Source organism: Monodelphis domestica, chromosome X, assembly GCF_027887165.1.
Source record: "Monodelphis domestica isolate mMonDom1 chromosome X, mMonDom1.pri, whole genome shotgun sequence".
NCBI classification, from domain to species: domain Eukaryota; kingdom Metazoa; phylum Chordata; class Mammalia; order Didelphimorphia; family Didelphidae; genus Monodelphis; species Monodelphis domestica.
In genome coordinates, this window is record NC_077235.1 from 47,371,709 (window position 1) to 47,385,120 (window position 13,412).

The window sequence follows — 13,412 nt, forward strand, 5'->3', positions numbered from 1 at the left end:
CCTAGGGCCCAACAAAACAAGTTGGATCCCACTCCATTTTCTTGGGTACAGTGAAACTGTCAACGGTAATGAAAACACAGAAAACACAACGGAAGGAGAATTGAGGAGGTACAAGTTGTATTATGTGAATTGCAAGCCTCCCACTCCAGCTCTGACAGGGACAAAGGGAAATGCTAAGCCCTAAGGGGGTGAAGGACGGTGTTTTTCTATTAAGAAGTGTGCAATGGTGCATGTGTAACATCTCCAATTACCTACCAGTGGCATTAATCATCTCTCTGTTGTGGGACATGGGTACAAGGCCAATTTAATAATAATAGCCAACATCTCTTGTAGCCTGGAGGTCCCCTCCTTTCCTATTTGGCAGACCCACAAAGCAACATCTGGATCTCACTTTAAGGTTTTTTGAAGCTTCTCCTTCACAACTCTACAATAACAATCCCCATTCTACAGGTGAGGAAACTGAGTCAGAAGGAGAAATTTAGAAATCTTCTGTCTTCAGGTAATAATAATAATAATAATAATAGCTAACATTTATATAGCACTGTGTGCTAAGCACAGACAAATGCTATCTCATTCGATCTTTACAAGAACCCTAGTAGGTGCTCATTTTACAGAGGAGGAAACTGAGGCAGTGAAGTGACTTGCCCAGAGCCAGATAGCTAGTAGTGTCTGAGGCTGGATCTGAACCCCAGTCTTCCTGACTCTGGGTCTGGCACTCGATCTACTGTGCCACCTAATTAGTTGCCTCAAGTGTTTCATTAAGGTGCTGTCACCTAGAGGAGAAGGATGAAACTCATTCTATTTTGGTCTCAGGAGGCAGAACTTGGAACAGTGGTACTGGAGATTGCAAAGAAACAAACAACTCTGGAGTAAGAAAAACTCTAGCAATTAAGACACAGTGTCCCAGAGTAGAATGGACTGCTGCAGAGGCAATGAGTGTTTGAAAGGTGCAGGCTTTGGAGGAGACTCCCAATCTGGTAGAGACCAGACTATCACAGAGCAGGGTGACTTGGTGCTGGGGACCTTCAGTAAGGTCCGGATGCTTGGTGGAATCAAATGAACACTGGATGTGGAAAGACAAACCATGGCCTCGACCAGCTAGCTAGATAGGCCTTAGACAAATCTGGGAGCCTCATGAGCTATCCTAGGTGCCCAGACAACGTGCAGGATGGGTGCAGATCTGCATTGGTAGAGGGAGTGATTTCTTACTGGGAGTTCCCTATATAGTCAAAAAAGAGATAAGAAGGCCATAAGAAGGATCTCTCTAATGACATTCTCCTCTGATGCTTCTCTAATTCTGAGTTCTCAACGGTAGAGGCCAAACTCTAGTGGGTGAAAAAGTCTGTGCCTCACAGCCATCTGAGGTCTGGCCTAGCTGTGTGTTAACAAGCTTGCCCCTGGCGTGGCACCATACAGTCTGAAGGCCAGTTTGACTTCTTCCTTTGTGTGACCACTCCATTGATTTTATTGGACTAGGTCAGTGTTGGCAAGGGTTTTTGAGTTCAAATGCCCAGAGCGCTAATTCAAGCTGCCTGTGAGCCCCCAGCATTACCAAAGAGAGTGGAGGGAGGACCTGCTTGCTTTGGGTGGCTGGATAGAGGGGTGGGGCATACAAAAAAAGTCCTGAGGCACTGGGAAGAGGGGGAACAGCTGGGCACACATCAATACTTTGCTAACAACTGGACTAGGTTAATCAAAAAGTCTACGTAGGGGCCTAGTGCTAGGTGGATTGAGAACCAGGCCTACAGATGGATCTGGCTGGCCTCAGACACTCCCCAGCTGTGTGACCCTGGGTAAGCCCCTTCACCCCCATTGCCTAGCCCTTACCACTCTTCTGTCTTGGAACTAATGCACCGTATCCATTCTAAGATGGAAGGTAAGGGTTAAAAAAAGGGTCTAAGCTTTGGAAAGGAGGATATATTTTACCCAAAGCACATGTAAACTAGAAGCCAGGCTACAATATACATAATAAGTTGTCATCTAGCATTTGCTTTCCTCCAGTGCAGCCTAATCTATTTCTTCCTAAGGCAGCTCTTTTGACTTTAGCTCAATCTAATTGTTAAAAACTTTTTTCCTTTACGTCAAGCTGAAATGTGCTTCTCTGAAAATCTCTACCTTTATCTCTTGATCTGCCCTCTGGGGCCAAGTAAAAGGAGACGAAGCCTTTTATCACAAGATGGCCCTTCAAATCTATAATAATAACTGACATTAATAACCAACATTTACATAATGAAAGATCATACTGGTAGAGCCATCTATTTCAGATGAGGAAACAGGCTCAGAGAAGGTTAGAGACATCGCTCAGGGTCACACTGCTTTGAAGTGGCTAAGGTGAGTCTTCCTGACTCGAGGTGCAGCATGTTTTCCACTAAATCCCTGCTGCTGCTCAAAGCCAGACAGCTACCGCTGGCCTCCCGAGGCTCTTCTTCAAGTTAACCATCTCGGGGTGGCTCCTTCCACCACTCCTCATACAGCACGAGCTCAAGGCCCCTTCACCATCCTAGGCAATAGCTTAGCAACCCACCCTAAAATGTGGCTTCCAGGACTGAGGAGAGCACTCCAAGTGGGCTGACTCATGGATACTTGGCCCCGGTCAGACCACTCTAACTCGGTATGAAGGCATGTTGGTGGGCAATGAGGAGTGGAGTGGGGGCGGCAGGAGAGATGGGTACTAAGTGTGTTTTGTCCCAGTGCAGAGAGCACGTACCAGGTAATTAATGAAATAAGTCCTCCTTGAACCACTGAGTTCTGGGAGAGATTGCCACTTACTTTATCCAACAGAAGGTCATGGATACATCCTTCCCCTCTATATGTCTCTCTCCTGCTACCCCACAGAGTTTTCATTCATTCATTCATTCATTCACTCAATCAAAACACTCCTACTTACAATGCTGTGGATGTCTTCAAAATGCCATAAAAATCCCTCCTCACAATAAGTATGACCACTACGATGATTGCCGGTACTCCTAGTGGGGAAGGCGGTAGGGAGGGGTGAACAAAAGAAGACCATATTAGGCAGGAACAAAGAGAATCCTTTAAGAAATTTCCCGCCATGTTAAACAAGTCACAGATGGATGGGCATCAGAACACTATTGTTTGTGGATTCGCCAGAGCCAAGCACCCTGAGGAGGAGTTTTCCAATCTGCTAACAGAAACAGTGGGCCAATGGCTCAAACATAGCACCCACGGTTTAGTACAAACAGCAGCCATGCCAAAAAGCAACTTGGCAGTGGGTGCAATGGGAAGCAGTTTTTCACCAAGCATTTCTTCCTCCAAAGCAGGGCTCCCCAATTTTCTCCTTTGGCACAGTGCTTCCAGTCAGGCCCTTGTGCCTTTGGAGGCTTGCCCAAAGGCCACTTTGAGGAAAAAAGGAACAATCAGCTCACCAAGTGATCACTTGAATGCTCTTTCAGCCTCAGTCTCCTTATCATCATAAATGGGTAGAATCATCCCAGCACATCCCAGCCTACCTCTAAGAGCTGGCTGTGCAACCATGATAAGTCACTTAACCTCTGAGTTGAAACTGAATATCGTTTCTACATGGGAAATTTCATTGAAATTAGAGGCCAAAGAAGAAGGCTTCTAAGAATTTTTTCTTGAGGCACACATTGCTTGTGCATAATCATGAGATGTCAGATTTTAAAGAGAACTTAGAGATCACCCAGTTCAATGGTCTCATTTTACAGAAGAGGAAACTAAGACCTGGACAGGGAAGAGAACTGCTCACCTGTTACACACAAGTAGTAGAAGGCAAAGAACTAGACCTAGATTAGAACCTAGGGACTAGAACCTAGCTCTTCTAACTCCAAATTGAGGGCTTTATTCCACCATATCATCATGCTATATAAGCTGTTTGACAAAGCTATTCTAAGATGCCCTAGGTTGGGGCAGTGTCAAAGAAGAGAAGAGGGCATATGAGACATTACCAAAGTAAAACTGACAGGCCTTGGCAATAGACGGGATGGGATAGGGGCGGGTTAGGAGTTGAGGATGGCATTTAGGCTGCAAGCTTGGCTCACTTGGAGGATAGTGATAGGAAGAGGGTTGGCTTTGAGGGAAGGATGTCTGAAAGGCAGCTGAAGATATCAGAAAAAAAGATCAGCCTTGAGTCTGGGACTAGATAACTAGATTTGAAAATCATCAGCTTGGAGATGATAATAGAATCCCTGGGAACTGATGAGATCACCAAATGCAATAATATAGAGAGGGGGCAACTGAGTTGCTCAGTGGATAGAGAGCCAGGCCTAGAGATGGGAGGTCCTGGGTTCAAATCTGCCCCAAGACACTTTCTAGCTGGGCAACCCTGGGCAAATCACTTAACCCCCATTGCCTAGCCCTTACTATATTCTTCTGCCTTGGAACTGATACTTAGTATTGAGTCCAAGAAAGAAAGCAAAGTTTTGGGAAAAAAGAAAGAAAGAACATAGGGCAAGAAGAAAAGGTCCAGGACAGAGTCCAGGAACTGTCTACCCATGCTTAAAGGGCCTGACCTGGATCAAGATCTAACAAAGGAGACTGAGGAGGAAGGGTCTGCTAGGTAGGGCAACCAGGAGTGAATAAATAGTGTCTTGAAAAGCTCAGGAGTTGAACCTCTCTCATCCTCAGTTTCCTTAAATGTAATGAGAGAACTGAACTAGAGCAGGGCTCTAGACCCATGGGCCATATAGTTTGCTGACTCTTGAACCAAAGAAGCTCTAAAGGCCCTTCTAACTGTAAATCTACTATCCTATGAATTCAGCCAGCCAGCCAGTTCCAAATTCAATTAATTGTAGCATTACCCAATCCTTACTTTTACATCTTTGCAGAATAGTAAGAGATACATCTGAGGCAGCTAGGTGGTGCTCCAATGGATAGAGCATCAGGCTTGAAGGAAGACCTGAGTTCAAATCTGACCTCAGACACTAACTGGCTATGTGACCGTATTTGCCTCAGTTTCCTCATCCATAAAATGAGCTGTAGAAGCAAATGGCAAACTCCTCCAGGATGTCAAGAAAATCCCAAATGGGGTCATGAAGAGTCAGGCATGACCAACATGACTGAACGACAATAAATGAGATACTCTGTCAAGTAGATAAATCCTAAGAAGTAAGTTGAAGGTAAGGTTAAGTGACTTACCAAGGAAGCAGATAGCAGTATAGTTGATAAGTATTGAAGCTATGATTTGAATTTAGGTCTCCTGACTCCAAATCTGACATGCTTTCTACGGTGCTTCTCTTTGAGAAGGAAGTCTCGTTTAGTGGAAAGTGCACTGTACTTGGAGTAAGGAAAAATCTGCCAAGTGAGAATAATCATCCTAACGCCCATGTCTGACCATGTCAAACCCCTGTTCTGGAAGTTTCCTTTGTCCCTTCTTACTCTCTGGAGCACTTAGTTAAAGCTTTTCCTCTCTGGTGCCAACGTATCTTTTCAGGGCTAATTCCACATCGCTCCTCTCCATACACATCTCAATTTCCAGCCAACCTGGCCAACTCCCCATTTCCTGACCACAACTTTCCATCTCCCCATTCTGTCTCCCATTCAGTCCTACATAAACATTGACATGCACCAGAAAAAGGACTACTTATACAACATGAATAGAAGCACAAAAAATGGAGGAATGCCTTGAGCCCCAGGCATGGTGGCATCGTTGCTTACCCCAGCCAATCATACAAAATTTCAGGGTGTAATTCCTCATGTAGATGTTGAAGACTTTGACCAGAGCAAAGTACATATGGAGAGCTTCTAGGCCCATCCAAGTGAAGGATGAGAGCAAAAAGTAATGAAGCAGGACAGCCATGGTGATACACAGGTTAGAGTTTTCGAAGTCCGCAAACCGGGAATTGGCCAGAAATGACAGGTTCAGCATGAGCAAGGTGAAACACAAATTGATCAGGATTTTGGATGGATAATCTTGACGAAGTTTGCTAAAAGGGAAAAAAAGTTGAATTTAGCTAGTGTTTTGGATTTCTTTTTAAGTGCTATTGATGATTTTTTGGTTTTACTATCAGTTACTTCCATCTATACTGATTCCCTAAATCACTGAGCCTTTCACTGTAACACAGGTTCTTAGCCTTTTGGGTGGCCTTGACTGCTTGGACACTCAGTCTGGTGAAGCCTATGAATCCCTTCTCAGAATTAGGTTTTGTTTTATTTTATAATTTTTTAAACCCTCACTTTCTGTATTAGAGTCAATGTTGTGCAGTGCCATACCTATCAAACTACCAAAAAACTATTTTAGAGAATTAGAAAAAATAGTAACAGAATTCACCTGGAAGAACAAAAGATCAAGAGTATCATCCAGGGAAATAATTAAAAAATGTGAAGGATGGGGGCCTAGCAGTACCAGATCTCTATAAAGCAGCGGTCATCAAAACAATATGGTAACTGGCTAAGAGACAGAAGGGTGGATCCGTGGAATAGACTAGGGGTAAGTGACCTCAGCAAGACAGTCTATGAGAAGCCCAAAGATCCCAGCTTTGGGGACAAAAATCCGCTATTTGACAAATACTGCTGGGAAAATTGGAAGACAGATTAGGTTTGGATCAACACCTCAGACCCTACACCAAGATAAGGTCAAAATGGGCATATGATTTAAACAAAAAGAGTGATATTAAAAACAAATTAGGTGAACATAGAATAGTATACCTGTCAGATCTGTGGGAAAGGTAAGAATTTAAGACCAAGCAAGCGATAGAGAATATTACAAAATATAAAATGAATAATTTTGATTATATTAAATTTAAAAGTTTTTGTACAAAAAACCCAATGCAACCAAGATTAGAAGGGAAACAGCAAACTGGGAAAAAATTTTATAATAAAATTCTCTGATAAAGGTCCAATTTCTCAAATATACAAAGAACTAAGTCAAATTTATATGAAATCAAGTCATCCCTTAATTGATAAATGGTCAAGGGATATGAATACAGTTTTCATATGAGGAAATCAAAACTATCAATCAGCACATAAAAAAGTGTCCTAAATCTTTCCTGATTAGAGAAATGCAAATCAAAACAACTCTGAGGTACAACCTCATACCTAGAAAATTGGCCAATATGACAGGAAAGGAAAATAATAAATGCTGGAGGGGACGTGGTTGATCCAACTATTCTGGAGGGCAGTTTGGAATTATGCCCAAAGGGTGCTAAAAGACTGCATGTCCTTTGATCCAGCCATACTCTACTAGGTTTGTATCCCAAAAAGACAAAAAAATGGGAAAGGTTGTCTGTACAAGAATATTTATAACTGCGCTTTTTGTAGTGGCAAAAATAATTGGAATATGAGGGGATGCCCTTCAATTGGGGAATGGCTGAACAAACTGTGGTATATGCTGGTGATGGAATACTATTGTGCTCAAAGGAATGAGGTAGAAGATGATTTCTATAAGAGCTGGAAAGACCTGTGTGAACTGATGCAGACTGAAATAAGCAGAACTAGGAAAACACTGTACACAGTAACTGAAACATTGTGGGACAATCAAATGTGATTGACTCTGCAACTAAAAGCAATGCAATGATCCAGGGCAACTCTGAGACTCTCAAATTTATGAGAAAAAAATTATATTCACATCCAGAGAAAGAACTGAGGGACAGAAATTCAGAAGAAACATATGATTTATCATTTGTTTATATGGGGATATGATTTGGGGTTGGGGTTTTAAAAGGTTACTCTATTACAAAAGTGAATATGGAAATAGGTTTTGAGTGATAACATGTATAATCCAGTGAAATTGCTTGTCAATTCTGGGAGGGGGAAGGGAAGAGAGGAGGGAGACAATAAGAATCATGTAACCATGGAAAAATAAAAATAAATGTAAGGTGTTAAAAAAGAACAAATGCTGTGTATTGATTACAAGGCAGAAGAGTGGCAAGGGCTATGCAAAAGAGTTAAGTGACTTGCCCAGGGTCACACAACTTGGAAGTTTCTGAGCTCAGATTTGAATACAGGACCTCCCATCTTTGGGCCTGGTTCTCAATCCACTGAGCCACCTACAAAATTAGAATTTAAAATGCATTGTTTCTTTAATAATCCTTCTTCTATGCATTTTATAATTGTTTCATTGCCTCATTTTTTTTTCTTTTGGCATGACTGTTACTGCCCTCCTCCTCTCCAGAACTCCCACCCAAAAGAAAACACTACAGGCTCCCTTCTCTTGTTTCTGAAAATGTATGTCTCATTCTGTGCCTCTAGTCCATTACCTCTGTCAAGAGGTGAGTAGTATGACTCACCATCTGTCTCTGACTCTGGCCTCTCTCCTGGGCTAGTCTCATACCACCAACTACTTTTTAGACATCTCAGCCCATATCCCCAAGGTATCTCGAACTCAACGTGTATGAAATAGAACCTATTCTCCACCCCCAAAGCTCTGCCCTCTTCTAAACTTCTCTATTACTCTCAAGGGCCCTACCATACCCGCAGTCATCAGGCTTGTAGCTTCAGTGTCATTCTCCATACCTTACTCTCACTCACTCCACGTTTCCTTGCCTTTCCTCATATAGCTACAATCCAAATTCAAGCCCTTCTCACATCTCACCTGGACTATTAAAATAGCCTCGAACTAATCTCCTTGTCTCAAGTCTCTTTTCACCCCAATCTAGTCTACATTTAGCCACTAAGGAGACTCTGCTAAAATAGAAGTCTGATCATGTCACTCCCTTCCCACTTCAGAGTATTCCAGGGGTTCCAGATTACTTTCAGGATCCAAGAGAAACTCCTCCATTTGCCATTTAATGCTCTTTATAACCCAGCCCTGTTCTGCATTTCCAGTCTAACTGTCCTCCAGAAACTACAATCCAGCCAACACTGGCCTGCTTACAGTTCTTCCATCCTGATACTCCATCTTCCAGCTCTGGGCCTTAGCACTGACTGTCCTCCCATGCCTGACTTCCATTTCCCTGGCTTCCTTTAAGACTAGATTAAATCCCACCTTTTATAAGCGATCTCTCCTCGTCCCACTCACCCACCAAGTTGCTAATGCTTTCTCCTCTGAGACTACCTTACATCTGCATGATGTATATCTTTTATGTACCTAGTTATTCATATGTTGTCTCCCCATTAGAATAGAAGTTCCTTGAGGGTAGGAACAGTTTTTGCCTATCTGGCTTTTAGTATATAGCTAGTAAGTATATGGTAAACACTTATTAAAGGCTGACTTGTTGACTGACTGGAATCATGGTTGGCCATTTCTCACACTGGTCAAAGTTCTTCAGTCTTTCACGGTTGCTTTCTTTTACAATTTTGTAATCACTGTCTATGTTATTTTCCTAGTTCTTATAGAACTTTGCATCAATTCACGTCTTCCTAGAGTTCTCAGAATATGACCTTTTTGTCATTTCTTATGATACGATAATATCCCATTACATTCATATACCATAATTTGATTGGTCATTTCCCAACTCCTGGGTATTGCCCCCAAACATCTTAGTCTCCAGTTTTTTGCTACTATCAAAAGAGTTCCTATTAATATTTTTGTATATATGAATTCTCTTCCTCTTTCTTAATATGAAGGCCTCGAAGAGTATGCACAGTTTAGTGACTTTGGGGTATCATGTGAACTGCTTTCCAAAACAGCTGGATTAATCTACCAACAGTTTATTAATGTGCCTGTTTTCCTGCCGCCCCTCCAGTATTTGTCATTTCCATTTTTGTCGTCTTTGTTAATCTTATGGGTATAATATGGAAGCTCAGAGTTATTTGTAATTTGCATTTCTCTTAGTATTTGGTGATCTGAAAATTTTTTTCATAAGGTGGTTGATAGCTTGCATTTTTTTCTTTTGAGAACTGTCTTTTCCTATCATTTCACTTTATCTATTGGGGAATGATCCTTGTTCTTATATATTTGAATCAGTCCCTCATGCATCTATATATTATCAGCTAAGTTTTCTGTAAAGAGTTTTTTTCCTAGTTCATTATTTCCTTCTAATTTTGACTACACTGATGTCATTTGTGTATAGTCTTCAGTTTTATATAATCAAATTTTTATCTTCTGTGATTTTTTCGGTTTCTTGTTTAGACAATCAACTATTACTTTCTGCGTAGTTACATGATATATCTCTTTCCCAGCTCCTCTAATTTGTTTCCTATGTCACCTTTCATATATAGGCTATGTGTCCATTTGGAATTTACTGTGATATGTGATGTAAAATGTTTGTCTGAATCTCATTCTATGAGACTGCTTTCCAGTGTTCCCAACTGTTTTTGTAGAACAGTGAAGTCTTAATCTCAATAGTAGAGATTTTTCTTGGGTTAATTAAACACTACGCTACCATGTCTGTTTGTTTCTGGACCGTGTCTACTTGATTAACTAAAAAAAATTTTTTAACTGGTTTCAAATAGTTTTTAATGGTTACTGCTTTATAATATAGTTTGAGACCCAGTACTGCTACAGGTACTTTTCCTAAAATTCTTGGCCATTTGTTCTGCCAAGTGAATTTTATTTTCCCCTTCTACAAAGTAACCGTTTGATAGTTTGATTTGCATGGCATTGAATAAATAAATTAGAGTAAGATAGTCATTTTTATGACACTGACACTGTCGATCCATGAGGAATAAATATCATTCCAATTACTTAATCTATTTGTTTCTGTAAAAAATGGGTTGCAGTTGTATTCATACAATTCCTTGATAAGTGGACAAATTACCTACAGTCCTTTTAAGAATAATATAGATACTCTGCTAATTACCACTTTCAATCATGTCTATTTTCACTGTTGCCTTCTGAGATCATGACTGCTGCCTCTGGTTTTTGCAAATTCACATGAAACATAAAAAAATTCTGCGCCAGCTCCCCATTTTAACTATGTCTTTATGTCTCAAAGCATTATTTTTGGTAATAACATATTATTGAATCTTTCTTTCTGATCTGCTCTTCTACCTTTTTCTGTTCTATTAATGAGTATGTCACATTCACAGCTATAAATATTTACTGTGTATTGTCCTTCATCATATCCTCTTACACTTTTCCCTCGTCTCTTTGCAGAGGGATAAAGAAAAGAAATAATCTGATCAACAGTATTCTAGATCTCAGTAGTCTGTCCATCCCTTCTTCACCAAACCCAGACCTCAAACTCTAGTCCTTAAACTGTCTTTCACTTTGGGGCACTTCCTTTACGATCCTATGTGAAGTTAACATTTCTTTTGCTTGCGACTATCTCCTCCCAAAGTTTGTCCTCTCTCATCTCTTTTTCTGTCCTCATTAGTTTTCTTCAGTTGAATGTATTTCTGCATCAAAGCCTGTGTCTCATCTGTATGATTAATGCCTCAAATTCACTCTTTAGAATCAGTCACAGAATGTGACGAGAATGGACTTTCACAATAATCTGGACTAACCTCTTCCCCAAAGAGAGGACAAAATGGAGATTCAGAGAGACCAAGTAATTTGCACAGTCGTACAACTGGTAAGCAACTGAAACAAGACTAGAACTCAGAGAAACTACATGGCAGTTGTCTCAGGGTCTCGGGTGCCTTCTCGATAAAATTAGAGGGAGGGCAGAAAGGTTGGCCTAGATGATCTCTAAGGCCCCTCTGAGCTCGAACTTTCTGTGAATTGTTGAATTAGTGAAGATCGTGCTCTTTCCAGGATATTAGGCTATCTTTACCATATCATTTTAAGACAAGGTCAATGAAGGAATTGGTTTTTCTTGACAACACGTACTTGTTACATAGGGTTTCTTTTACTTTTTTCCTTAGGGGGGGGGTGAGTTAGGACAGATAAATAAACTCTCATTCATTTAAAAATGTTTTTAAACACAGGGCACTCTCCCCCCCCCAAACAAAAAACCCCACTAGCTATGTCAGATGATATCACAAAATATTTGGATGTTTCTCAGAGTATAGGGACAACCTAAGTTTTTTATAGAAAGTGACCAAATATTTTCTTGGATTTTTCTCTGTTTACCTTCTCTTCCCTAACTTCTTTTTTACCCTTACTTTCTGCCTTAGTAGCAGAAGGGCAAGAGCTAGGCATATAGGATTAAGTGACTTGTCCAGAGTCACATAGTATGGAAACCGAGGCCAGATTTTAATCCAGGCCCTCCCCACTCCAGGCCTGGTACTCTGTCCACTGTGCTACCTAGCTGCCTCTCCCCTGACTTCTTAAAGGTCCATTTACATTGAACTGAATTTTCAACTGGTTAGACTTCTTTTGTGTTCTGCTCTTGAAATATGCCTATTAAATATGATACTAACATCAATGATACAGTTATACACTTATATGTAGGCACACAGAGAAAAAATTGCATCTACTTACTGAAAAACCAGGTAAGTCACCATTGCGATTCCCAGGAAAAGAGAAGAGATGGCACATCCGGAATATGTTACGATTGTTAGGATATATTCATGGACCTTGTTCACCTGAGACCTGGACAAATCCTAAGGAATATCATACGTATACATTAGAGATTCAATATGACCAAACTGGGGCAAAAAGGCCCTTGGGATCTGCCACTGGTCACTTCTGCATCCCCATCCATGGATATTTTTTAACCTGTGGCCTTGGGAACTCAGCTCTGTCCTTTAATTCCCCCCAGTGGTCCCACTGGCCAATAATTTGGGTTCAAAGACCCACCCACCTTCCTACCTTGCAAAGAATCTCCAGTGACAGAATATGTATGTATTTGGATAGACAGATTATATATGTGTGTGTGTGTATACACACCCACCTATGCACAGGTAAATTATGGGAACATAGAACACAGAAGCCACTTTTATCTGGTCAAACAGAATCTATCTAGTTTCTTTCTTTTTCCATCTTGCGCTGCCTCACCTTCTGGGTTACCTACTATCTCTTTTATAGTTCTTGTTTCCTTAAGCATCAAAGTACTTTGTGACTATTCCCTGGAGTTCAGGTCCAAACCTTCAGACTTGTAGCCCAACCTCCTAGATTTACATATGAGGAAACAACAAGGCCTGGGGAGTAAAGTAACTTGGGGAGGGGGAGGAGTGTCATAGAAGCAGGAAGTGGCCAAATTTGGCCTTCCGCCTTCAGTTCTGTGCCTTTTATCCTTTACCAGGGTGCCTCCCTGACACAGGCATAAAAGAGAGACTTCCAGGTAAGTTCTATGAGATCACAGGATGTCAGAGGTAGAGGGGACCTTAAAGGGTTTTGATTCCAATTCCTCTAGCTTTCTAGATGGACATTAAGAAGACTTCACAAAAGACATAACATTTAATCTGGGCCTTCAATAATGCTGTGGTCGAGATGGAAAGAAGGGCATTTCAAGCACAAGGTGAAGGAGAGAAGAAAATGTCAGGTGTAAGGCCTTAAAATGCTTGAAGACACAGTGATAGGAAAGCACAGGACATGTTCAGAGAACAGAAAATGGTTCCGTCTGGCTGGAGTCAAAATGGAACATGTAAAGTATAGTAGAAAATTATAAGGCAGAAAAGGTAGGCCAGAGTAAATGATGGAGAATTTGAACACTGATCTTAGGAGTTTG

The 13,412-nt window shown here is 41.1% G+C and overlaps 1 protein-coding gene across 1 annotated transcript in view; it reads right to left on the reverse strand.

Moving 5' to 3' along the window:
* Window positions 1-13,412, reverse strand: part of ADGRG4 (adhesion G protein-coupled receptor G4) — a 94,307-nt gene that overhangs the window by 7,482 nt on the left and 73,413 nt on the right. The window contains exons 15-17 of the mRNA XM_056809847.1: window positions 12,224-12,345; window positions 5,635-5,903; window positions 2,888-2,966 (exon numbers count right to left, since the gene is read on the reverse strand). Coding sequence (XP_056665825.1) covers window positions 2,888-2,966; window positions 5,635-5,903; window positions 12,224-12,345 — 470 coding nt within the window. The remainder of the gene's footprint in view (window positions 1-2,887; window positions 2,967-5,634; window positions 5,904-12,223; window positions 12,346-13,412) is intronic.